Genomic DNA, 26019 nt, shown 5'->3' with positions numbered 1-26019 from the left:
TCTCAGATGCAGAGCTGCCCAGGTGGGAGCACCCCTCCCTCCTGTTTCTTGTCCAGCATTTTCCAGTGTTCAGGACTTTGTACCTGTGGGTGGGGGTGCAGGTGGGATAAAGAGGCATAAATTGACTGGCTTCTCTGTCCTCCAGGGCTATCTTAAAGATGGCACCTTGCTCTGTAAATATTATTAGTGACGGTATTTATGGTACCAAGAGTAGTTAGAGAAGGTAAAGCTCTGAGGATAGGAAGGAAGATTTATGGTGAAATTAAAACATCTGATGTATGAAGGAATGGTTTAAACTACCTGAGAAGCTTGGACAGGTGTTATTCATAAACACTCTGGCTCCAAAAAGTAAGATGTGGTCTAGTCTTAATGCCCTGGAGGGGGAAATTATCTACCTTCCAGATAGCCTTTTTATTCCAGAGCTGAATTTGAGTAATAGATTATAGGATAATGGCTGAATCTCTGGAATCTCTGTGCAGTGTATTCCCATGGTGGGGGCCGGAGAGGTGATGCACAGTGTTAGATGAGATTTAGAGGTTCTGTTTAGGCCATGCTACAGGATGCTTTTCTCCATCTTCTGCCTGTGAGGCAACTCTGGAATGGAAAGACATACTTTAGTACACAACTTCCCGAAGTGTAATGTGCAAATGAATCACCTGGGTTTTGTTTTTTGTTTTTTGTTTTTTGTTTTTTTTGGCAGGGGAGGGGTTGAGATAGGGTCTTGCTCTGTCACCCAGGCTGGATTGCGGTGGCATGATCACAGCTCACTGCAGCCTCTACCTCCCTGGCTCAATCAGTCCTCCCACCTCAGCCACCTGAATGGCTGGGACTACAGATGCATGCCACCATGGCTGGCTAATTTTTATTGTATTTTTTGTACAGATAGGGTTTCGTCATGTTGCCCTTGCTGGTCTCAAACTCCTTGCTTCAAGTTGTCTTGCTTGCCTTAGCCTCCCAAAGTGCTGGAATTACAGGCTACCGTGCCTGGCCTTACCTGGGTTTCTTGTTAAAATGCAAGCTCTGACTCTGTAAGTCTGGGGTGGAACTTGAGATTCTGCATTTCCAGCAAGGTTCTAGGTGTATGCTTATTACCTTGAACAGCAAGGCTTTAGGACTCATTTTTAAGAAGCTCTTTTTTTTTTTTTTTTTTTTTGCGCCTCCTTGCATTGTGTAAAGGTGATGTCCTATCTCTGAAAACAGTTAATTGTCCTATTTGGAAACCCTGTCTCAATCCCTCCCCTTCCACTTGGAAGTCCCCTGGAGGGCAGGATCCATTTCTTGTCTTACTATCACCAAACCCTGACATATGGTGTGACACATAATAAGTGCTCAATATAGAATTAATCAAAGAATAACCTTAAAAATAGGGAAATGTCAAAATTACAACCAAACTAAAGTCCAGCCAAATGAGCTCTGGTCCTCTCAACTGTAAGCCAGATATCTTTTATGTATCCTCTGAGTCAGTTACTCAGTGCCATTTTGAGCAAGGTTCCCATGCTGGACACCACGGGGGTGATGTAGAAAGAGAAAGCAGAAACTTAGCATAGGGAAATGTGCAGAGACGGGGCTCAAGCCCACTTGAAGCAACATTAGAACACTTACATAGTAGCTTCTGAATAAGTGCACATTAAAGGGGTGTGACTGAGAACCAGAAGGAAACAAAGCAATCCATAGATACTCTGGAAGCTTGAACCTCTAAATGCTCTATAAATGCCCACCGTATTGTTTGTTTCTTTACTAGTTGAAATCAGGATGGCTTTCTGAAGGAGGTTAGTATGGAGTACAAGGCACTCATGTTCCCTGTGGGATATACTGCTACTCTAGACCCACAAACCCACAGACAGGGCTGGTGGCTCAAGGGCCAGTTTAGCCATTGTCACATAGGGTCACACAGAGGCTGGGAGCTGCAGTGAGGATTATTGACATTTTCCAACATGGGAAATGATGACTAGAAGCAATGTAAGCATAACACATTTGGAGCAAGGAGAAGCAAAAGTGGAGCTTGGAGAAGACCCATGCTGAAGGATCCTGGGGAGATGGCAGGGGTAATTTGTACTTCCTTAATAGATGTGGAGTATTTCAACTTTGCTAATTAACAGAACAGCAGGCTTGTAATTCTGACAGCAGCAGGACACAAATGGGGTAGGATTAGCACTGAATGTCAGTGAAGCATGCCTTTGTTCTTAAGAAGAAGCACGACACCCACGTTGGGTCAGGTCCATGAGGGTGCCACCCGTGATTTTGATTTTGGTCTTTTCCTACAGTTACTCCAAGGGCTAAGGCTTTTTTTTTTTTTTTTTTTTTTTTTTTGTCTTTCAGGCCTTCTTTAGAGGTAGCAATCCTGTGATAGGCTTTTTTGTTTGTTTGTTTGTTTCAAGATGGAAATAGGTCTATGATTGGTCTAGAGCAGGGGTGTCCAGTCTTTTGGCTTTCCTGGGCCACGTTAGAAGAAAAATAATTGTCTTGGACCACACAGAAAATACACTAACAGTAATGACAGCTGATGATCTAAAAAAAATTGCAAAAAAAAATCTCATAATGTTTTAAGAAAGTTTACTGATTTGTGTTGGGCTGCATTCAAAGCTGTCCTGGGCTGCATGAGGCCTGCGGGCCACAGGTTGCACAAGCTTGTTCTACGGTTTATTTTGCAATAGTTCTATCAAGTATATCTTATATCAGAAATAGCAATGGCAAGGTAAGCTTGCCTCCTTCAAGAGGTTAAGCCTCATGCAAGTTCTTCCATCACTATTCTCCCATTTTGGAATTTTTGGCTAGCTGCAAAATGGGGTGATCTGCCCCTAAGCATCTATAAACTGATTCTGAGCAGGGTGGGGGAATGGGCCAGGAAGCCAGTGAATTGTTTTATCTTCAAGGTGCAATGAATCTTGTTAGGGGAATTTATTCCCAGTACTTCTTTTTAAAGCATGTTGATCTGATAACCTGAGGATCTTAAAGGCCAAAAAATGTGAAGAGAAGGTTTAGAAAGTCTCAGAGTATTAGAACTGAGTAGTACCCTGGAGGGCATCTACTCAGATCGCCAGTGCTTGGTGTGACAGATGAAGTCACTGACCTTGTATAAGTCATTTTAGGAAGGGTCAATATTTTATTCATTTATTTATTCTTTCATCAAATATCTATTTACCATGAGTTGAACAAGACATGTACCTGATAGTGAAATCATGTTGCTATTTCATTGGTCCTATTTGAGTTGGCATTCAATGAACTTCTCCTTTATTATATATTCCAACAGCTGGTTTCACAAGGGCCCTGGGGGAATTGATATGATACATAGGATCTTTAGCCAGTGCAAATAGGTTTTATATGCAAGGTCACCAATTTCTGAGCTGCTGGGCTAATTAGTTCTACTTGGCTTTGCATAATACATACATCGTTGAAAAGTTATTTGTAATTTAATTTTTGGCAAATGAAAAACTAATTCAAATCACTAAGGGGACTTTTATTTGAAGAGACTGTGGAGCAAACCCTTTTATATAATGTGAAAATGTTTGTTGTTATTGGAAAGACTTGTCCCCTAGTTATGGATTTTGTAAATCAGGACACTTCAGGTTTTCTTATGGTGGACACACAACCAGGCCCAGCAGTGGCCTCTACAGGGTTGTAGAGGACTCTGGCCTGGGAAGTGAAAGCCCTAGGAGTCTTAGAACAGCCCAACCCAAGGTATTGACGTTTACTGGAGCCCATGACAGCAAGCTGCATGGACAAACTGCATGCCTTCTCTTAGCTCCTGGGCCCTGGTGAGGAGAAGGAAGAGGTGGGGCACAATGAGTGGGTGTGATGGATGAGACTGGGAGCTTCCTCTTCCTCTTCAAAGGTGGGAGTGGGGAGGAGATAGAATGGGGAACCTTTTGCTTCCATTATAGCAAATTTTAAACTCTTCCTTAAGGTCTTAGGGCTATTTAGAATTAGGACCCTCTTGTATACTGCAACACAGTAGGGAACAAGAGGAAGAGCATAGAAAAAAACAGGACAAGAGTTTAGGAGAGAAGAGGGTTATATGGACTCTTTTTATATAGTAAATCTCATTAGTTTGGGCCTTGGTATTTTTGAACTCGTAAATAATCTGAAAGAAGACAGGACTGAAATTTAACTTTCATATAACATTTTTTTCTATAGAAATTAGTAGAGTGCATGATAATATAGAGGAAAATGTTTTAAAAATTAATGTATAGAAAGATATATTTCACAAAGGAAAATAATGTATTTTGATACAGAAGCATCATTTTTCACAAACAAGTCAAGTATTAAAGATCTTTGTCTAAGAGATAAAGCCTAATAGATTGCCAAGGAAGCTGAAATGTCTCCTTGTTGCATAAGGATGAAAAAATACTTTATGTATCCATTTGTAAATTCTATAATAATTTATATTGATTCTAATTAGCCTCTATTAGTGAAACTTGTTTTTCTGTGGAGAAGATAAAATTAGAGTATAAATATCTGTAGAAACTAAGGATAGAAAGTTCAAAATAATGCTTTTAGGCTTTGAAGATAGAGTCTTATTTTTTTGTGGTGTGACTTTTTCTGTTGCTCAAGGTCTTCTCAAAGTGAGCCTTGTAGCTGGTTCTCTGTGAGCTAGTAAAGAGAAGCAACTGATGCTTAAAAAGACTCGTAGTCTTCATTTGGTGAAAAATGAAAGAGAAGAAATAGGCAAAATGGTCAGAGACACTTAGGAAATTAGTTTTAGGTTTAGGATATGACTTCTGATCATGGAAACTGGTATTCTGGGAACACACGTCTTTTCCTCCTTGGTTGAAGGTGCAGTTGGCTCACGTCACTTCCCTAGGCCAGTGATCTTATGCCTGGCCTGGAATTTTGTTGCCCAGATTTCCAGATGGGCTTCTTGAAGCAGTCAATCTTTAGAGATTGAAGGACTGAATGGGACTGTCCCGCCCAGCATGTTGCTTTCCTTTGTAAATTGTCAGATTTGGACCCCAAGGGTATAAGCCAAGTGGAGAAAGGAACCAGAGCGAGTATCCGTGGTCTCTGGTTCTGTTTCCCTGAGCTGACATACAACTGCTCGCCATCTGGGGTCTATCTGTGTCATGTCTCTGGTGGTGATACTTAACAGAGACCTCAATTAAGTTTGAAGGGTTGTGAGTGTGGGTGGCTTTCCCTGAGAGTCCTTGTGGGGTTCTTAGGTTAAATGATAGGGGAGCAGTGGACTAGCCTAGGGTTCGTTTATATGGAAGCTGGGTTCTGACTTCCCACACATATCACACTGGGCTGGATTGTCCTTTCCCTCCTGAGACTACTGTTCCTTCAGGGACATCTTTAGTTTCCATTCTTTGTGAGCCTCAAGCTTCTGCCCCTAGCCCGCTAACAGGAACTCAGCTAGAACATAGAAAGGACTTTCCAACTGAGAAGCAAGATTTAGAAAGAGAACAAGTTAAACAAGGTAGTGCATTTCTTTCCCAGGAGATTTGTGTCTCCCCATCTTCTGTCTGTCGTGGACTGATGTTGATGACATTGAGGGGAGGAGGAAGAAGTGGTGAGAGGAGTATTGTTATCAACTTTGCTTCCATTTGTAGGAGTCTTGTGATTTACTTTCCCTGTTTGTAAAATGAAGACTAATAGTTGCTCTGCCACTTAGAGGAAAGGCAAGGATTATTTAGAACTTTGTAATCCATCTTGATATCAATTAACTAATTCAACAGATATTTACCAAGTGCTGAGTGTGTTCCAGACACTGTGCTAGGCACTAGAGGTACAAACATGATTTTTAAAAATGCCCCCATCTTCAAGTTGTTCAACAGTAATAAGGTTGTTGTTTTTGCCCTCAGGGCATGGAGGTTTGTCCATGCAGGGAGGGTGACTTGGACTGTCCTCTCCTTGAGAAGGACCAGAGGATTGCAGCCCTGATTATCCCCATGGCTGGGATCATGTGGAAGTATCCCTTCTGTTGTGGGCCCTCTCCTGGTCCATCAGGCTGGGCTGTAGGACCTGGACAAGGCAGGACCTGTTGACTGATGATGGGCTTGGGAGGCTGAGTATGGGACCCTGCAATTCAGCCAGCTGGCTCCTCTCACCCTGATTCCTTCTGGTTTATTGTCCCACAGGGTCTTTTCGGAATGATGGTTTGAAAGCTTCTGATGTCCTTCCTATCCTAAAGGAAAAAGTGGCCTTCGTGTCTGGTGAGTATTTGTGGGACTTTCCTTTGTAAAGGATCTAGAGAAGTTGTGTGTGTGCACATGTGTTTAGGCTCACTTCTTTGTTAGTGAGGGAGAAGTAGTGGTGGAAGTTATGCTTGGGGCAGCTGCTTCCTTTCTGCTGATGCAGAGAGAGAGAGAGAGAAAAGAGGGCTCTGGCCCCAGCTGGGTGTTCTAAAGGACACTCAGAACCACAGGGACATTCCCCAAACCCCACCCCATCTCAGCCCCCTGGCCCAGCAGGAGCTGCTGAGGCCCCTGTGAGAGTTACTTCAACTGGAGAATCTGTGCACTTGGCACATTCCCGAGGTTTTGAGCTCGTTTCTGCAAGGATCAAGGACAGGAGATTTTTTCAGAGTTTTTGTCTCCTCCTTATCTCTCTGTCCTGGCAAAGGGAACTCAAGTGAGGGTTCCTGTTTAGATGTTTGGTTTTTGTTTTTTCTGAATAATGACTTCCAAATATTTGTATCTGACTTCTCTCTCCCGTATATCTTGTGCATGTGGACCTCTTAATGTCTCATTGTGGGGGTCAGCAATTCGTAGCTGGTGGGCAATCCACCAGATTTTGTAAGCAAAGTTTTACTGGTATATAGCGATGTTTATTTGTTAATAGAGTGTATTAGTTTGCCATTGATGCTGCAGCAAATTTCCATAAGCTTGGTGGCTTACAACAACAGAAACTTATTATTTGCACAGTTCTGGAAGCCAGAAGTCAGTTTCAGGGGCTTAAATCTAGGGGTCAGCAGAGCTGTGCTTCCAGAAGTTCTAAGAGAAAATTGGTTTCTTTCTTCTCCTGGCTTCCAACGGCTGCAGACTTTCCTTGGCTTGTGGCTACATCACTCCTATCTTTACCCTCAGGATCAAATTTCCTTCTCCTCTTGCATCTGTGTCAGATCTTTCTCTGCCCCTCGCTTTTAAGGATACCTGTGACTACATTTAGGGCCTACTTAGGTAATCTAGAATGATTGCCCTATCTCAAGACCATTAACTTAATGATATTTGTGAAGTCTTTGCCATGATATGTTTGTGGGCTATTATTTAACCTACTACAGGTAGTTTTGATGGCTGCCTTCTCACTCCAGCAACAGAATTGAGTAGCTATTGCAGAGACCATTTGGCCCATGAGCCTGAAATATTTACTATCTGACCCTTAAAGGAAAAAGCCTGGTGACCCCTGATATAATTGAAGCCAAAGACTGGCCAGAGCCCCTAAGGCAGTCATTCTCAAACAGTAAGATATGCCAGAATCACTCTGGGTACCTGTTCCAGGGCTCCATGCTAAGTCTCCTGGATCAGAATTTCGGATAAGGTCTGAGGCAGGGGCTGGGGTAGACAGTGTTAGTAGCCAAAGATTATATTTTGAGAAACATTCCACGTGCTTATACCTCATGGACCAAACCTTAATTTTTGGGTGATTTTGATTATCTACAAGGAGTAGCAATGGAGTCACAGAGCAAAAGCTAGTCCAGTCCTGTGGAGCAGAAGTTCATCCACAGGCACTGTTGGTCTGGCTGTTGGGCGACAGCCAAAATAGAGAGAAGAGGAGGCGGGGAGGGATAAAGGAAAGGGGAAGCTAAGGAGCAGCTGTCTCCCTCCTCATCAGAGAAAAGGCGAGTGCCTGATGATTCAGAGTGTAGATGTGGTAAGTGAGGACAGGCATGCAATGGGAATGCTCAGAAGACTTTGTATGGACTAATTGTATTCTGTATTAATTTTATTAGCAGTAGTAACAATAGGAATTTATGATTGTCATTGCTGTTAGATGAGAGTGACCTGGCAGCTGCCTCTTCCCATTAGGGGATAGTATATCTTACAAGGTAATGAGCCCCCTGTCACTGAAGACGTTGAAGCATAGGCGGAAAAAGTCCTTGGCAGCATTATGCAGCAGTGATATGGGTATGGGGAGAGTAGGTAAGACAACCTCCAAAACTTTTGTAAATTTGGATTCCGATTGCTTTGCTAAGCATAGGAGAAGACCTTGTGCAGAAGTCCCAGAGGCCACCGAGCAGTGCCAGGCCTCTGATTTCTGCTGATCCCCATAGCCTGGGCTCCCAAGGATGTGGCCCACAGCCCTCTGGGAGCCCAATCTTATTTTTTCTTCTTTCTTTTTATGGCCTTTAGTTAACTTGATGTTCTTCCTGTCCCCTCGATATCCTGCCAATCCTCCTGTTTCCCTTGTGCCTGACACTTCTTTCCCTCTGCAGTGCCTTCTGTACACCTTCTGCCAGGTTGAGCCTCTCTTCTCCTTCCAGAGTCAGTTCCTACATTGCCTCCTCCAGACCTTCCTGGATCTAGTGCATTCCTCTGAACATCATCCTGTTCCACATCAGTTTGGGGCATATGCATGCACAGTACACTCTGACATGGAGACCCTTGCTTGAGGTTCATGGTTTATTTTTTCCCATATAAATTCAGTCAGAACCCTGGGGCAAAGCCCCAGAAAAAAACCTTCTCAAGTGGTAGGGGCTTGTCCTAATGGAGCTCATAGAAGCAACATGGCCAGGAAGGCAGTCAGGAATGAGGCAGGTAGAAAATTCCTTGAGCAGGACGAAGGGGGCTAGGGGCATATAGTTCTCCCTCATTTGCCAGTGTGAGCCTTACTCAACTGCATCTGCCCTTGTGGTGCCAGGAACTTCTGAGCTTAGGGAACATTACTCTTCCATGTTTGAGAAGGACACTGAATATACTGGGAAGATAATGACTGGCTGCATCTAAAAAAAACACACAAAAAAAACAAAGAACAACAACAACAAACCCAAACCAACCAACTCTTACATCCTGAGCTTTTAAAAGATAAAAGATAAAACACAAAAATAAAACAAAATAAAGAAACCTAGAATTAAATAATGCAGTTTAGCAGCTGGATTTCTTTCTGAGAAGAAGAAAGCACTGCAAGGAAGGTGGTGAGTGGAGAAACAGGCTGTTTGTTAGTTGTACCTGCCCTCCCCTGCTAGCACCCAGGTTTGGCCAGGCAAAAGGAGAGCCATGCTGCCATAGGAGCGTACATCGGGAATAATCCAGGGCAGCCCAGAAGCTTCTGCATGTGGGCGTGTGCACGTCTGTGTGACAGGATCTGGGGCTGTCTCTCAGTGAGCCTCCATTGTTCCAGCACTGCCCCATTCTGCTCTATCATTCATAGCTCATGAGCTCCCCTTGGCCTCTCTGACGTCGTTTGTACTAAGTCATAGCACCCATTGTCCCTTTTATTCAGCTTTCCCATGTAGGATCCACTTCACCCTGTTATCTTTGTGAGCATACACACCTCCTCATGATTTCTCTCTGCCTCCTTATTCCCCACCAATGTGTTTTCCTCATTGGTTTCCACTGTTCCCAGGGAAACTGTGTTGCTGTGGCACAATCTTTTGTACCCTGGACCTTCATCTCTCAAAGTGTTTTTCAAGAACAGTTCCACAGGATGATCCTCTACAAAGAAAAAGCAGTTCTACTCTCAAAGAAGTTTGGGAAATTCTGGATATTGTAGCTCTCTTTCTTGGAGAGTTACAATGTCCATTGAAGCACATTAACATTTTAAGGCTCTGGGAAGTCTTACAGTAAAGAACTTTATTATCTTTTTTTAATCTGGCAATTTCCAAATTATAGAATAACCTCATTCCCTAAAAATGTATGTGTCTGTGATGTGTATCCATTAACATGTTACGGATCTATTGTTATACTGACTTTATCGGGGGTCCTTATTCTTCATCTCTGCTTATTGTCCTCTGTAATTTCGGCCTTTTTGTCAATTATTGATCAAATCCTGCAGCTTCATTGCTGCTCAGCCTCCTTGGTACCAAAGGCCTTCACCTCCCTACGATGCTTATGCACATCCGAGATCTTGACCCTTGATATGTCTGTCTGTGGTTTTAGTCCTTTACTTTGACTCTTTCTGATACCCTCTTGTCATTTGGGGGAGGACGGATGTGAGAGGAACAAAATCAACACCTTTCCCTCTTCTCTGGAATCTCTTCGCCCAACAGGACCTCTCCCAACCTCCCTGGGCATACCTCATTTATACAGTGCATTAGTTCCATTCTGCCCTCACTTAGCTTGGAGCCTGGCACAGATACCATGGCCAAAGCTTTCAACAGAGCTTTCGCTGTGCCCTAGTACCCCGTCGGCAACCCCGAAGCTCATGTCCTACCCAGTCCTACTGTCATTCTCGAGAGAAGTTCTCCAGTCATGACTTCATTTCTCTCTCCTCAGTACCCCGAGCCTGCCCTGACCCTGGACTAGCTCTTGCCTACTGTTCCACCCAAAGAACCGTGTCCCTCAGGCAGGCTGAACGCCTCCCTCTCCATCGCCTATCTCCATTTCCTCCTTCCTCTAGGAGTTCTGCAGCCTGCCTCAGAGAGGGGGCAGCCCCATCCACCGTGGGCTAGATCCTCCTCTTGTGCCTGCCCTAAGGCCTTGATCCATTGTTGTCCCTACCCTGCCCAGCATAGATTCTCTTCCTCTAGGCTCATTCCCCTCCTTTGTTCTACAATCTGCCAATGTCTCTTCCTTTCTCAACATCACATGGCTTGATTGTGCTGCCTCCTGTTGACTCCTTATACATTTCTGGATGTGGGGAATTAGAATTCCCCAGGCTTTCTCTTCTCACCCTTCCTTCCGTCCCATGTGAACCTTCCAAGCTTCCTATTCACTATTTATTATGTGAATTTAAAGCGCATTCACATTAATGGACACTATGCTTAGGAAGTGGAACCGAGTTTCTCAGGAGTATTAGACAGAAAAAAGAAGCAGAATCTTGGTTCTGTTTCCTAAGCATAGTGTCCATTAATGAATGCGTTTTAAAATCATATAATAAATAGGCCAGGCACGGTGGCTCAAACCTGTAATCCCAGCACTTTGGGAGGCTGAGGCAGGCAGATCACGAGGTCAGGAGTTCGAGACCAGCCTGACCAACATGATGAAACCCCATCTCTACTAAAATTACAAAAATTAGCCAGGCATGGTGACACGTGCCTGTAATCCCAGCTACTCGGGAGGCTTAGGCAGGAGAATCGCTTGAACCTGGAAGGCAAAAGTTGCAGTGAGCCAAGATTGTGCCATTGCACTCCAGCCTGGGTGACAGAGCAAGACTCCATCACACACACACACACACACACACACACACACACACACACACGTCATGTAATAAATTGTGAATAGGAAGTTAGGAAAGTAGAGGAAAGAAAAAGCAACTGTCTTCCAGTCATCTAGAAACCTCCCCAGCTACATCCTGCGACTCATGTCTTCAAAGTCAGTCCTGGCTCCAGCTTGGGAGGGACAGTGTCAGCCAGCCCTCCAAGCCACCCTTTGCTAGTCACAGCTATGGTTCCTTGTGGTTCCAAGGCTCTACTTGTCTACTTGTAAAATGTCCAAAGAAGGTCAGGAAAAAACCAACAGCTATGGTAAAACAAGCAAACAAACAAACTGCTGGAGTGAAAATGCTTGGGGTGAAGTCAAGAGGGGAAGGTTGAGAGTGTGGGAGGACCTCCTAGCTTTTGCGAGACCTTCCATTTAATCTTCTTGCTTCCTTTTCCTCATGTGAAAGACAATGGAGAGATGGGGATCATTTCCAAGGCAGATGAGACAAGGGTGGTCATTGCTTCAAAGAACCAGAGCTAATGATGTGAAAGGTCCAACTCTGAGTTAATCTGTGTGAATCTGCCCTGTGTGGGGCGCTGGGCAGTGGTGGTGGTGCTGAAACACTTCTTCGTTAGGGCTGAATCTCACAGTGGCCTTCTGTAATCATCTGTAATCCTTTTCTCCCTGCAGCTTGCTTACTTCCTCCTCAAGGGTTTTCAGGATTGATTTTTTTTGTCAAGCCTCCCCTCTATCTGTGTGGCTTCTGGACTCCGTAATCAGAGGGAAACCTTATTCATGAATTCACACTTGGGCAGGATCCCCGGGAGACTCTGCTCTCTGTGTAAGAGATCCTTGTCTTCCAGCACCAGTGAAGGCCGCACCTCTCCCCTCTTTTTCATTAGATCCCCTTGTGGTCCTACTCTGGGATATGTCAGGTGGCTACCTGAGATGTGGTGTGAGGAGTCTGTAATCATGACACAGTGGTTTTCTTTGTGTAGTGGCCAGCACCCTGTAAGGTCATAGTTAACTTTAACTTTTTTCCTGTCTAACAGCCCTGAGAAACTTGGTTTCCCTTCCTAGGCATAGTGTCCATTAGTGAATAAATTTTAAAATCATATACTAAATAGTGAATAGCGTATTTGGAAAGTAGAGGAAAGAAAAAGCAACTGTCTAAAATCCTGGCCTTCTAATAGCAACAGCAATTGTCGTTTTGGTACACTCCTTCCAGTTATTTTAAATGTGATATTTAGAAAACACTTGTAATCTTAGTATGTACATATGCATTTGCAGTGATTAAGACCTTGAACATCCTGATTTCTGGTAAGATTCATGTGCTCCTCCAGCAGGAGTGACAGGTGGCGCCTCAGGCAGACAGGCAGGGGTGGCTTTTTGGCTGTGTAGAAAATACTTAATGTTTTTTCTATGAATCTAAAAACCTCCCAGTAATGCTGTCCTGGGATGGATGCTTTGAGGTCTTCTCACCATAGTAGTCAGTTCATCACAAGCCCTTCCACCTCTTTCTAGACTAATTTACTGCTCTTTATAAACAGACCTCTGTAAATTTCCAAAGAACATAGCACTTTCAACCTGCTTGTTTTCTCAATAAGAACAGTTGTCACCACTTTCATCATCATCTCATATTTGTAGAGGAATATCATCTCAAATTTTCCAGGTGCATCCCCATGTACCAATTCATCATTTCTTGTAGCAACTCTGTAATGTACACAGTATTGTTTTCATCTGCCTTTTACAGATGAGGCACCAGGGAAGCCAAAAGATTTGCCCACAGTCATATGTGCTACCTACAGCTAGACCCCCACAGCTTGTCCTAAGCAGTGATCAGATTTCTCTGGATACCCTCTTTCTGTCTGTTCATTCAGCACCCAGACCGATTTCTTTTCTCCCGGTGGCTTTCCTTTGTGGCTAGTTTTCTTAAACGCACTTTTCTTCCTCCTCTTTGCAGGGGGTCGTGATAAGCGAGGCGGACCCATCCTGACCTTCCCTGCTCGCAGCAATCATGACAGAATAAGACAGGAAGACCTGCGGAAACTCGTGACGTATTTGGCCAGCGTGCCAAGGTAAGGGGAAGGGGAATGGCCTGCAGAGGAGGGGGAGGGGAGCTGGGCTGATGCCATTGTTGGAAGGAGCCTCCATCCCTGCCAGGGACCCTGGTGGTATCTACCCTTGGAGTGGATTCTAACCGTTCCTGGAACACTATTGTCTATTGTCTGCCTCATTCCCATCATTCCCATTGTTACTGCTGGGATTCATGTGAATGGGGTGGGAGCTGGGAGTGGCAACTCTAGACAGAGGGGAGGGTCTCAGGCTAAGAGGACCAGCACTGGGCCTGCACTGGGAGACAGTGTGGCCTGAGAAGTAGGGATAGGAAGCTGCTTTTTGCCTTGTAAAATGGGAACTCTGGTTGATTTTACTCCGGTTTGGCAATAGATTGTTTTCAAAACCTCTAGCTTGTGGATAGATTTGTGGCTTTTGGGGTTTGAGATAAATACCTCCACTTGTATCACTCAGCTAGAGGAGACACTCAGCTTAATTTAGGTCATGCATTTTCAGTGGGAGTGGTGTTGCCCCCAGAGAGAGTGAAAATTGGTTCTTGGGGATAGCAAAATTTCTCATGTATTAAGCACAGGTATACATACTGTACCAATGTACGGTAAATGTGTGGTATTAAATTTTCACTAGGTAAGGTGATTAGGGAAAAAAGATGTAAAAGGCTCCTTTAGGGCCTCGGACGATAATTTTTAAAAGTGTGAGAAACACCGGTCTAGGTAGTACTGGCCACAGGTGGGTATGGGAGACATGCCACAAACAAAGTTTATGTATTTTGTGAAGAGAGAGAAGAGATATTCACTTGATCAGAGAAACACAGGATGTGAGAGTTGGGAGAGCCCTCAGGAGCAAACTAGGCAGATATGTGTCATGTCCTGCCTAGGGAAAGGGGCTGACAGGGGATGTGTGTGGTTCCCAAGCGTCAGTGGCAAAGCCTGGCCTAGAACTCAACCCTCCTGAGTCCAGTCCTGGTACTGTCTCACCATCTTTTTTCTTGAGCAGCAACAGCAGTACTGTCTCTTAGTGGGGCCAAAGACTGTGAAATGTTTGTTGTGGTAAATAAGAAATGGTGCTTTGGATTTTCGAAACCTTCCTCTTGTCTCTTTGCATTTTATAGGAGAATTAGTGAATTACAGAAGGAAGCTATATACCCAGCTTTGCCTTTATTGGAAGACTTGGGATAATTTTTGAATGTGCTGATTAAGTTCTTGAAGCAGGTGTCAAGTGAGGCAAGCACTGCATCTCAGATTGCTAAAGAAGAAATGAGTGTAAAGGGAGGGTTGGGGGGTAATGGGCAGGTGGTAAAGGAAATTTTAAGAGCAGCCATCACATGCTTGGAAAGATGTTGAATGAAACAGTGATCCCTGAATAACTTTAGGCAGAAGACTGTGAACAAATAGATACTGAATAGTGTCTTTTTTTTTTTTTTTCTTTTTGATAGCCACTGGGAACAGAAAAAAGATAAAAAGGTCTTAGGCTCCAGTAAAAGGGATTTGGGTTATCTCTCAAGAAGAACTTGTAAACTTTGAGTGCATGAGACTATGAATGTAAGGATGAAAGATTTTTTTTTTTCCTGGAGGTCATTATAAAGAAGAAATACTCTTATCTGTCTCAGAGGCAAGTAGATGGACTAAATAACTCATGGTTGATATAGGTAATTTAGCAATTTAGCCATCTAGGAGCTAAGCAGTTTTTTAAAGCACTTTTCCTAAATACATGACTATCAGGTATAAAACCTAGAATTTTCTGAAGCAATTTACAGTAGAATTTTTCATAGGAACCCATGATGAACTCTCAGTTCTTTTGAAAACAGAAGAAATTGGGATCCCAGAAGATATAAAGGATACATTTTTCTTTCTTGCATGTTCATCACATACCTGCAGTTAATTCATGCTCATCTTTTCTTTAGAATAAAGAGGGAGAGTTGGAAGAATATTTTCCTTCATTCTGACTTCTTAAGCAAAGAGTGGGACAAACCAGATTGGAAGCAATTTAAAAAGAAAAGATTTCCACTGGGGCGAAGGAGAACAAAACCCAAGAGGGGCTGAGAGGAAGGTCATGAAAAAGGTGTAATAATGCATTATCACTGAAGGAACACAAAAGATGCAGGCTTTCTGCTTCTCAGAAGGTGGTCACATAATTGCAGTCTGTGTTCCTGAGAACAGGAAGGTTCTTCATAGGGCAGGCAAGAACCCTGTTGCCAGTGGGAAGAACTGTTCTGTGAGGCCTGCTGCCCTGCCTCCTGAGGGACCCGCCTTCATGAAGAGTGTAAGCATCTGACAGGCCACACAGTCCACCCAGTCATGCCCATTAGTCACTTCCTAATTCTGTTGGCCACATGTCACACATAATGGCTGTTGGATGGAACAGGATTGTTCTAAAGACAGTGAAGTTTTGGGTAGGAAAATCAAATAACTTAGCAGGTCAGATGGTATTTGCCACTTTCTTCTGTGTAGCCATGGCTTTGGAAGAGAAGGGGAACAATGAAAATGAATAGTTAGATTCAGTAGATGATACTGATGAGAAGAAATTATTTATCTGGGTCATGAACCAGGATGCTAAAAAGACAGGTTCCTATTGGAGGCGGATTGTTACAGGCTGGTGTGATCAAGCCTGTAGGTGACATTTGATGCCCTTTAAAAAAAAAAAAAAAAAAAAAAAAAGACTGAATTTTGTTCTGTTGCTCAAGCTGGAGTGTGATGGCACAATCTCGGCTCACTGCAACCTCCACCTCCCAGGTTCAAGTCATTCTCGTGTCTTGCCCTCCTGAGTAGTTGGGACTACAGGTGCCCACCACCATACTTGGCTAATTTTTTTGTTTTTAGTGGAGACGGAGTTTCAGCATGTTGGCCAGGCTGGTCTCAAACTCTTGACCTCAAGTGATCCACCCATCTCAGCCTCCAAAAGTGCTGTGGTTACAGGTGTGAGCCACTGTGCCCAACCAATATTTGCTACTAGTTTATTCATGAATTTATTCATTATGTAGTCAACAAGTATTTAGAACTTCTCTATGCCAGGTAGATTGAGGATTTGTGGTGAACAGGAATAGACATTTTGAGAAAGTTAGGGGAAACCTGAGTATCTCCCTACCCAGTGCCAAACAAGTAATAGTAAAAGGCACCCAAAGATGGGAGTGCATTGGCAGCACAGGAGATGAGCCAACCAGCAGAAGACAAACAAATAAGGACAAGTGAGTGGTGAAAGAAGATCCTGGAATTTAAGGAACCAGCCAACTTAACGGCTATTTGGGGCACCATTTTAGAATAGGTGATTAAGCAGATAGTGTTGATAATTTAAAAATGAATAGGAAGTAGTCTCACTCTCCTCTCCTTAGGCCAGGCCATATCTGGACCACTGCATTCAACTCTGCAACATTCATACGGCCAGCTTCATTTTAAAAGCGACATAGCTCAGTTAGAGTGCTGTCAAAGGAGCATCACATTAAGGCACCCACAATCTATGTCTCTGCAGTGGAAGGAGTGAGGAATGTTTGCTGGCAGGCATAAAGATGGAGGGAAAAAAGAAGCAATTCCTGACTTCAGGTGTCAAGAGTGTTGCCCCACAAATGAGGAAGCAGGGCTGGTGTCTGTTGCATCAATGGATAGACATTAGAATCAGGAGAAAGAACCTGCCCACATGGGAGCTGTCTAGTAACATTGCTGCTGCCTCTGGAGAAAGTGAACTTCCTGTCACTGGAGACCAGATGACCCTCTGTTAGGGAAGCTGTAGAAAAATTTCCTCTACTGCGTTGGAGGTGGGCTTAGATAACTTCTAAGAATTTTTCCTGCAACAATACATCAGAAAATCCAGGACCTCAAAACAGACTATTACCACCCCCACCAACATGCACACTCTCTTCTCAGACATCCTAAGTAAGTTAAAGTCTGGGATTTCAGTTAAGATTTTGTCCATACCTTAAATCCTAAGAGAACTTTTTAGTCCCCTTAGACTCTGGGTGGGAATTTTGGGGCATTACCTAGGACCAAGGATCCTGCTGGGGTGTAACAGTTGGATTCAGTCCTGTCTTATTCATTCAGGTCCATCTTGGCCTGAGATGAGTCCCTTCATTTTAACTTCTCTGTCTTGCTCCTGATGAGTTTGGGCATCTATCTCCTAGGTCACTCCAGGTTTTCCATCATCTTTCTGAGGAGTCATAGGTAACAGGATAGGAAGAAACCTTAAAAGTCTTCTAATTCAACTTTTCAATAACTCCATCCACTCAGTTCAGCAAATGTCTACTGAGTGTCTGCTTTGAGACAAGTTCTGGATAGGAATCTTGATGAAATCTCATGTTATCTTTACTGTAATCCACCTACACTTATCTAACTTTTTTTGTCCTGGTCTGCTATCTGCTTGCACTTACTTGTACATGAAAGAAGTGGAAAGAAAATACTCAGATATGATCAGTTGATGAATGTCCCTAGAAATTGAGAGGCAGGATAGAAAATCCAGCCTGAGAGTAAACAACTGTCCAGGCTTAGCCCACAGTGTGGATAATCTACCTACTATAATTATTGGGAGTTGATGAACTGCTTGAAATAGGAATTTCTAAGTACTACATCTAGTAAAGAAATTCTGTTACTTTTATTGCATGCATTCTTCTTCATCATCACTATTAGCCTGCTTTGTCACGACCTTCTTTCTGTGACTCCTAAGGGCACCAGTTGATGTATCTGACACTTAATCTGCTCTTAGCAGTGCCACTGAGATACTGAGTGTTCTGCCAAGGAATGCGGGTATCATATTGGAGAGGAAAGATGACAAGAAATTAGGATGAGTTATTCTGTAATGTCAGTCAAATCAAGGTGCCTTTACTTGTGGCTTATTATTTGATAATATTTGCTCTCGTTCTACTGATTTCAACAAAAGATAAGTTGGGCTTATGGCCAGCACTGTCCTTGTGCAGCATCACCAGAAAATAGGCATAAGCAGAGAGAACCAAGAAGACAGTTGAAGGAAGAGGGGTAAAAACTGTAAGGGTTTTCTTCCTCTATTTTCTGCATGAGAGAGCCTGAACTATCCAAACTACTGTCACCAAATGTGCTCTGTTGTAAGGGCCTGTTGAGATGTGTTGTTGGCACCGTGCTCTTTGCTCTGGGATCAATAAAAGAAGGATGTGGGGAGGAAGGGGAGGGATTCAGGTGATGGAAGGGCCAGAAAATAGGACCAATGAGAACATTTAGGTCACACTGTTGTCAGTTACAGTTCCCTAAAACTTACACCTTTTAAAGATCATTGTTAATTTCTTTGTCCATTTTAAATTTAAAACCTATGTATAAACAGTTTGTAATTTATGTGTATAAACAAGATACATTTTATACACATTTTCAGCAATACCAGTTAAGTGTACCTATTGCTGGCTGTATGTTACCCCAGCCCTGAAGAGCAAATCACATTCTACCATGCTGCTAAGAAACATAAAGCTGCAGTAGTAATTGCAATTGTTAGTAATCACCTTTCTATAGTCATATCAGCTTTTTCAGCAAAGGGTGAAGAGGCATCTTAGTCTAGATGGAAAACTCTGAGCTTTGGATCTCAGCTCTACCTTTCTGCAGTCAGGAAACATGTGGCTCCTCAACCTGGGTAATTTGGGAAACTTTAACCAAGAGACAGTTTATAAGGCTGTGGGCAGGGAATGGGGAAACCAGCAAGGGTTGGATTCCTCAGGCATTGCAGGGCTTGAAACAGCACAGACGGGAAACATGACTACTTCTAAGAGAGAAGAGAGCTATGTGAGAGGCTGCCTGACAGGAACTGTGGCCTTCAGTGGAAGATGCCACCAATTCATGGTGACTCTGTGACTGGGAGCGTCACAATCAGTACCTGGTCCTTGCTCTCTCCCCATTCTCTCATCTCCTGTCATTATCATTGACTGAATGTACTGAGAAGCCAGATGACAGGGGAGCCCATTGATGCAGTCCATGTAGGTCAGCTTCGCAGGGCACTGGGCAGTGGAGAGAAGATACAGAATGAATTTGAGGTGCAAATGGAAGATATCTGGCACAGAGGGAGACCATGGGCATGTTATTCACCATTTCTGAGTTCAATAGCCTAATTTTTAATATGGGAAGAGAACATCTGTCTTATAAAGGTATTGTGAGGAATTATCTAGCAGTATCTCTGTAGCACCCAGATGCTCAGTAATTGTTAGTCTTTCCCCTAAAGGAGGTCAGTAATAGTAATAATGATAATATCAACTATATATATATATATATATATATATATATATGAACATACAGAGATAGCAATATTTGCTACATATGAGGGAATAGATACAGTGTATATAAAGGTTATGAAGCACAATAATAAAGTGAGCACTTGAGAGCCTACCCTCCAATTTGAGAAGCAGAACATCACCTCTATCCTTGATGCCACCTAGGGTTCCTCCCCAATCTGACTTCCCTGATTCCCTTCAAACTAACACTGTCCTGGGTTTTATGTTTATCCTTCTCTTGCTTTTTGGGAGGTATAGTTCAGCACGTATTTTCATAAACTATTTAGTTTTCTTGTTTTTGAGCTTTATGAGAATGGTATTGTACGTTATGTAGTTTACTGTGACTAGCATTTTTGAACCATTGTGATATGCAACAACATGGATGAATCTTTAAACATAATTTTGAGTGAAAAAGCAGCTTAGGTTTTGACTCTGAGGACTCCAAACCAAATTATTAATAGATTAATACAGTGCTAAAGTATCTCTTGAGAAGTTTCTCTTAGTTAACTGAAATAAGGAAAATTAATGATGATGACTTTTCTCAGTCCTTTAGATATCATAATTGATATCAATATCAAAGAACAAGTAAAATTCTTTTCATTTTGTTAATTATTGGTATTAAGTAAGGTCAAGTATATAAAGTCTTTACATAGTGCCAGGCACACAGTAGGTTCCACAAACATTAGCTTGTATCTCCTTCTGTGGTCTGAGGGAGTCTGGCATGTGCATAATTGTGGGTAGCACCCCGAGTTAAGTGCTGAAATGGAGGATTGAACCCAGTGCTCTGGCCTCCCAGCATGGGGAACATAGAGCATCACTGTTGACTGGGAGTGGGGAAACTTCAAAAGGGACATGAACAGCATTTAGAAGCCCTAAGAAAATTTTGCTAAAAGTATACAAAGGGGTAGGGGTGGGCCAGGCAGAGGTAGGGGCTCAGAGGAAGGCTGGGGGTGGGCAAAGGAGGTAAAGGTGTGTCAGGTTAAGTTCCAGAAACTCAAGATGTAGAAACACATAGCCTTTTGGGAGAATGGCAGAGAATAGGGCAAAGAGGCATGTAGAATTCCATGAGTCCAGTTAAGAAGTTTTACTAATAGGCAACAAAAAAGCCATTGAAGAGCTTTTCAGCAGGACAATGACAATTAAAATTGCTTTTTAGAAGATTCACTCTGGCAACTTGAGTGGAAGACGGAGTGGAGGAGAAGTCTAGGAAATGAGGAAACAGTTGCAATAATTTGAGTTAAAGATAGTAATGACAACTAGCATTTATTACTCAATTTTAGGCACTGTTGTAAGTATTTTACATGCATTAATTTAATTCTCACAACATTTTGAGATGGGAATTGTTATCATTTCCCTTTTACATATAAGGAAACTGAGACCCAGAGAGATGAAGTATTTGCCTGCTGGCATATAGCCAGTATGATTTGGAGCCAGATGGTCTAGCGTCAGAGCCTAAGCTTTTATCCAGTGAAGAGATGAGAAGGCCAAAGTGAAGGAAGTGGCAGTGGTGGCAGAGTGAGAGGACTGATTTCGGGAGGGTAAGAAGGTGAACTCTGAAGGATGGGCTAAGACTGGACTTGGAACAGAGGGACCGTGAAAGAGGGTGGTAGGGGAGGGTGCCAACACACAGATCTTACCATGGTGGGCAGGGACCACTATGCTTCAGACTTGCTTTCCTGAAGCTTCTCTTTGGAACCTAAGTGTGAAGGTTGCTGCAGGTGAGAAATGCAGGTGGTAATTGCCTCAGTCTTGGGCTTCTACTGGCCAAGGCAACCATGGCGGCTGTGGATATGCAGGACAGTGGGGGTGGTCAGGGTGGTGGGGTGAGGGAGGCCTTTACAGTTCCTTCCCCTGGTGTTTGTGTTCAGCTTTAGATGAGTTAACTCTCATTTATGCTCATCTGTGGGTGATAGTCAACCATGATTTAGTTACCAAATTATAACAAGAGATGTAGGGCGAAAACAAAAGCATAGAAACTATTTAAAGGGATTAATAAAAGACTATCAGTAGCAGAGACCACAAACTTAATGCCTAGATTGGTGGGGTAATCTCTGTTGTATTCTAGTGATGGTCGTCTTGTTCGTTTTCCTTGAGTCTGAGATGTTTCCTTCACCCACCTGCCTGTTTCTGTATTGGCATTGCTCTGGTGTCAGAAGCACAGTTCTGGAATTACTGCTCAGTTAATGCACATTTTGAGGCTCCTTCACTTCCATGGCCATTCCACCACTGCAGGACTTGGCAGGTCTGTGGGGCCTGCATAGTCCATGTGCGGCTAAGGGGTACAGGGGCTCGTGGAAACACTCTGAACAGGAACAGGTTGTAGGGAGTGGGGAAGAGCTGGCTATCATGCTTCAAATGCAGAGAGACACATTTGCGATTCCCTGGAGAACAATAACTGGAGCAATCAGAAGTGGAAACCACTTGGTCATGAAGTAACTATGAGAAGCAGCCTTGGTTATTCCAGGAACCAGTAAGTGCCTTTAGCAGTAAATCAAGGACCCACCCAGTACTGGACAAAAGAATTCCTAATAAGTGAGGGTATTGTGTCTCCCTCGCGTGCATCTTCTGTGTGTACTCTCAGAAGGGACTTCAGGCATCAGCATTGACTTGGTGATAATGGAACTATACAGCAGAGAAAGAATGAGCTCCAGGGAAAATGACACCTGGAAATTATGCAGAGTATTCCAGTCCAGGGAGAATGAATCCCAGACTCCTCCCCTCTGGGAGGTGAAACGTGCTTGCTTGCTAAGAATTTTCTTACCTATAAAATAGGCATAAAGATATTACCCAACACAATGGTAGTGAGGAGTCCATGAGATAACATACATGAAGTGCCTAGCCCATTATTTAGTTCGCAGAAGGGGCTGATGACAAGTGGTAGTTTCTTTCTCTTCCCTTGCTTGAAAGTAGGAATCTTGTTTTGTCACTTGTCCTTCATTGTTCCTAGCACTGCTTTTTTAAAGTTAGGGTTAGGGTTACGCTTAACTTTAAGATTAAAGCTAGTAGTGATAGCAGTTACAGCCATAGGTCAGTAGCACTTGGCTTCTAATGCATAATGAATGAATGAATATATGTGTCTAACAGTGTGACAAAGTTTTGGCCTGTATTTTTACATCAGAAATATATTTCTTTTACTGGAGAAAATAAGTGCAGAAAAAATATTTTTAAAGTCTTTTGAAACTCTTGTAACAGTACCACCTAGAGATAATAACAATATATTGACATACTTCCTTCCTGTCTTTTTTAGAGCTTTTTTTTGAGATGAAGTTTTGTTCTTGTCATCCAGACTGGAGTACAATGGTGTGATCTTGGCTCACTGCAACCTCTGCCTCCTGGGTTCAAGTGATCCTCTTGCCTCAGCCTCCTGAGTAGCTAGGATTACAGGTGCCCACCACCACATCCAGCTAATTTTTATATTTTGTAGTAGAGATGGAGTTTCCCTTTGTTGGCCAGGCTGGTCTCAAACTCTTGATCTCAAGTGATCCATCCACCTCAGCCTCCCAAAGTGCTGGGATTATAGGCGTGAGCCACCACGCCTGGCCTAGAGCTTTTTAAAGACAGAATTGAACTATATTGTTTATTCAGTTTTGCTGCTTGCTTTATTCCATTTAGCATTATACTATAGGAATATTTTCATAACATTAAAAACTTTTCATGTGTAATAGTGTGTCTTGGGATGCGTCATATTTTAATTAACCCTATCACTAGACATCCAAGTCATTTACAGAAGTTCAGTGTTGTAAGTAACCCTCAGTAAAAATCTTCATATATAAACCTCTGTCTACATCTTAAGTGATTTCTTTGGGATAGCTCTGTAACAATAATGGATTTTTTTAGTTTTTATACATATAATTTATTTTTATTTTGCTTTTTAAAAATTGATACATAATGTACATATTTATAGGGTGCATATAATATTTTGATAGATGTATACAATGTGTAGTGATCAAATCAGAAGCATCGAGATTTCCATCGTCTCAAACATTTATCATTTATTTTTGTTGGAAACATTCCGAATCTTCTGTTACAGCTGTTTTGGAATACACTATAAATTCTTGTTAACTGGAGTCACTCAACTGTGCTATCAAACACTAGATCTTATTCTTTCCATATAACTGGATTTTTGTACCCATTAATCACCCTCTTTTATTCCTGCTCCCTTCTCTTCTCATCCTCTGGTAATTATCATTGGATTTACTACCACTGTGAGTTTAGTGTTTTTCTAGCTCCCACATATGAGTGAGAACATGCCATATTTGCCTTTCTGTATCTAGCTTATTTCACTGAACATAGTGTCCTTCAGTTCCATCCATGTTGCTGCAAATGTTAAGATTTCATTCTTTTTATGGCTGAAGAGTAAGTACTCTGTTGTGTATTTATACCACATTTTCTTTATCTATTCATCTGTTGATGGACACTAAGGTTGATTCCATATCTTGGCTATTGTGAATAGTACTGCAGTAAACATGTGAATGCAGATATCTTTTTAATATACAGGTTTCCTTTCTTTTGGCTATATACTCAGCAGTAGGAGTGCTGGATCATATGGTAGTTTTATTATTATTATTATTGAGAAACCTCTGTACCGTTTTCCTTAGCTGCTGTACTAACTTACATTCCCAGCAACAGTGTCTGAGTGTTCCCCTTTCTCTGCATCCTCCTCAGCATCTGTTATTTCCTGGGTTTTTTTGTTTGTTTGTTTTGTTTTAAATATAACAGCTATTCTAACTGAGGTGAGATGAAATCTTATTGTGGTTTCAATTTGCATTTCACTGATGATTAGTGCTGTTGAGTATTTTTTCATGTACCTATTGGCCATTTTGTATATCTTCTTTTGAGAAATGTCTATTCAAATCTTTTGCCCATGTTTTCATCAGATTACTTATTTTATGGTCCTTTTTTTAAAGCTGGTGGGACAAATCACCAAATTTATTTCTGAATTTACCAATTTATACTTTCAGTATCACTTGCAATATTTGTCTTTCTGTGCCTGGTTTATTTCACTTAACAAAATGTCCTTTGGTTCCATCCATGGTCATGCAAATGACAAGATTTCATTATTTTTAATGGCTGATTAGTACTCCCTTATGATTTCTTTTCTTTTGGCCATATTTCCAACCATGGAATTGCTAGATCTCATGGTAGTTTTATTTTTACTCTTTGAGAAATCTCCATACTGTTTTCTAATGAGATTTCCTATTCTTTGCATTTCCCTAAATTTATTTGCTTATCATTGCTCAGGCACCACTGTACAAACATTCTTATTACCGTAATCAGTGACCCTAACTTAGGGCCATATATTGTGTACCTAAACCTGATCCTGACTTTGGAAAGACTAAAGGGATTGGTCACAGGGCTTGCTTTATGGGGTCTCCCGGGCAAGGATTCTTTTTACTTTCCTAAACTAATATGGCCCCTTAATGGGGAGCACATATCAAAGTTAGGATCTGATATGAAATCTAAAAAGGGCTTGCTTGTTTTTTGCCCTTGGTGATTTTTTAGTTTTGCCTCTGGATATGTTTCAGCTCCTTGGCTGGTTGTATAGTCAGTTCTTGACATGCCTTAAAGTGGTTAACCTCTTTTGTGTTTATCGCAACTGATGTCCTTATCTGTCTTTTATGGAGATAGATAGGACTTTGGGCAGAAATGCTGAGTGAGCCTCCAAAGCCTAGGTGTGGTCATTTAATTTCTCTGTTAGGCTACTAGCTAAAAGAGAGGTCTATGGCTCACCAAGACAGGCTGATTAGGAAGCTGAAGTGTCTGGTGTCACCTTGATTAGGTCAACTTCAGTGTCAGGTGAAATAAGATCCAATGCATTCAGGTGTTTCTGGAGTTCATGCTAGGTAATCAGGATGAGTTAAATTTAGCCAGGATTCATTTGTCTGGAATATTGAAAATAAGGGAGTTCCCTGAATATAGATGCTGCTGAAGAGACAGCCTAGCATTGGGGGAAAAGGATGTTTTTTTCACTTAGTGGGATCCAGATTTGGGGCTGTTTCTCCTTCCCTCATTACATATCATTTTCACTGTGTTTTCTATTTCTCTCTTATCATTGGTTAAGTCTGACTATATGTCCTTCACTGATTTTTGGGGTTGCGTATGTTTTCAGGCATATATTTGATACGGACACTCTATGTTATGACACTACAGTTTTGTGGAGAGTGGCTTTATTGTACATACCCTTCTGGCAGTTTACGTATGCTGCCACCAAGTGGTAGCGTACCTGAGCTCAGCAGCCGGAGAAGAAGTAGATGAGTTTTGTCAGAGGCTCCAAATGGTTCTGTTCTGGTTCTCTCCTCGTTAAATCTGGGATTTTCCAAGCTTTACTGTTTAAAATTTTATGGAAACACTGAAATCTAAGTAACGAATCAGCAAGAATTACTCTTCCTCAACTACAAGCGAGTTTGATACAATCTTGCTCAAAGAACTGTAGTAATGATAGATAAAATAATGTTTGTGAAAATGTTTCACCGATATATGTAATAATTGCTAGCTGAAACTGGG

General features: G+C 42.3%; 1 protein-coding gene across 26 annotated transcripts in view; it reads left to right on the top strand.

The window, feature by feature from the left end:
- KALRN (kalirin RhoGEF kinase) overlaps positions 1-26019 on the top strand; it is a 711287-nt gene that overhangs the window by 195488 nt on the left and 489780 nt on the right. For all 26 annotated transcript variants that reach the window (XM_039477078.2, XM_039477077.2, XM_039477076.2 and 23 more), the window contains exons 2-3: positions 6075-6149; positions 13198-13312. In XM_039477078.2, the coding sequence (XP_039333012.2) occupies positions 6075-6149; positions 13198-13312 (190 nt within the window). The remainder of the gene's footprint in view (positions 1-6074; positions 6150-13197; positions 13313-26019) is intronic.

The sequence above is a fragment of the Saimiri boliviensis genome, chromosome 8 (genome assembly GCF_048565385.1).
Source record: "Saimiri boliviensis isolate mSaiBol1 chromosome 8, mSaiBol1.pri, whole genome shotgun sequence".
Taxonomy (NCBI): Eukaryota; Metazoa; Chordata; class Mammalia; order Primates; family Cebidae; genus Saimiri; species Saimiri boliviensis.
The sequence above is the reverse complement of the archived record's forward strand: the minus strand, read 5'-3'. Positions and strand labels throughout refer to the sequence as shown.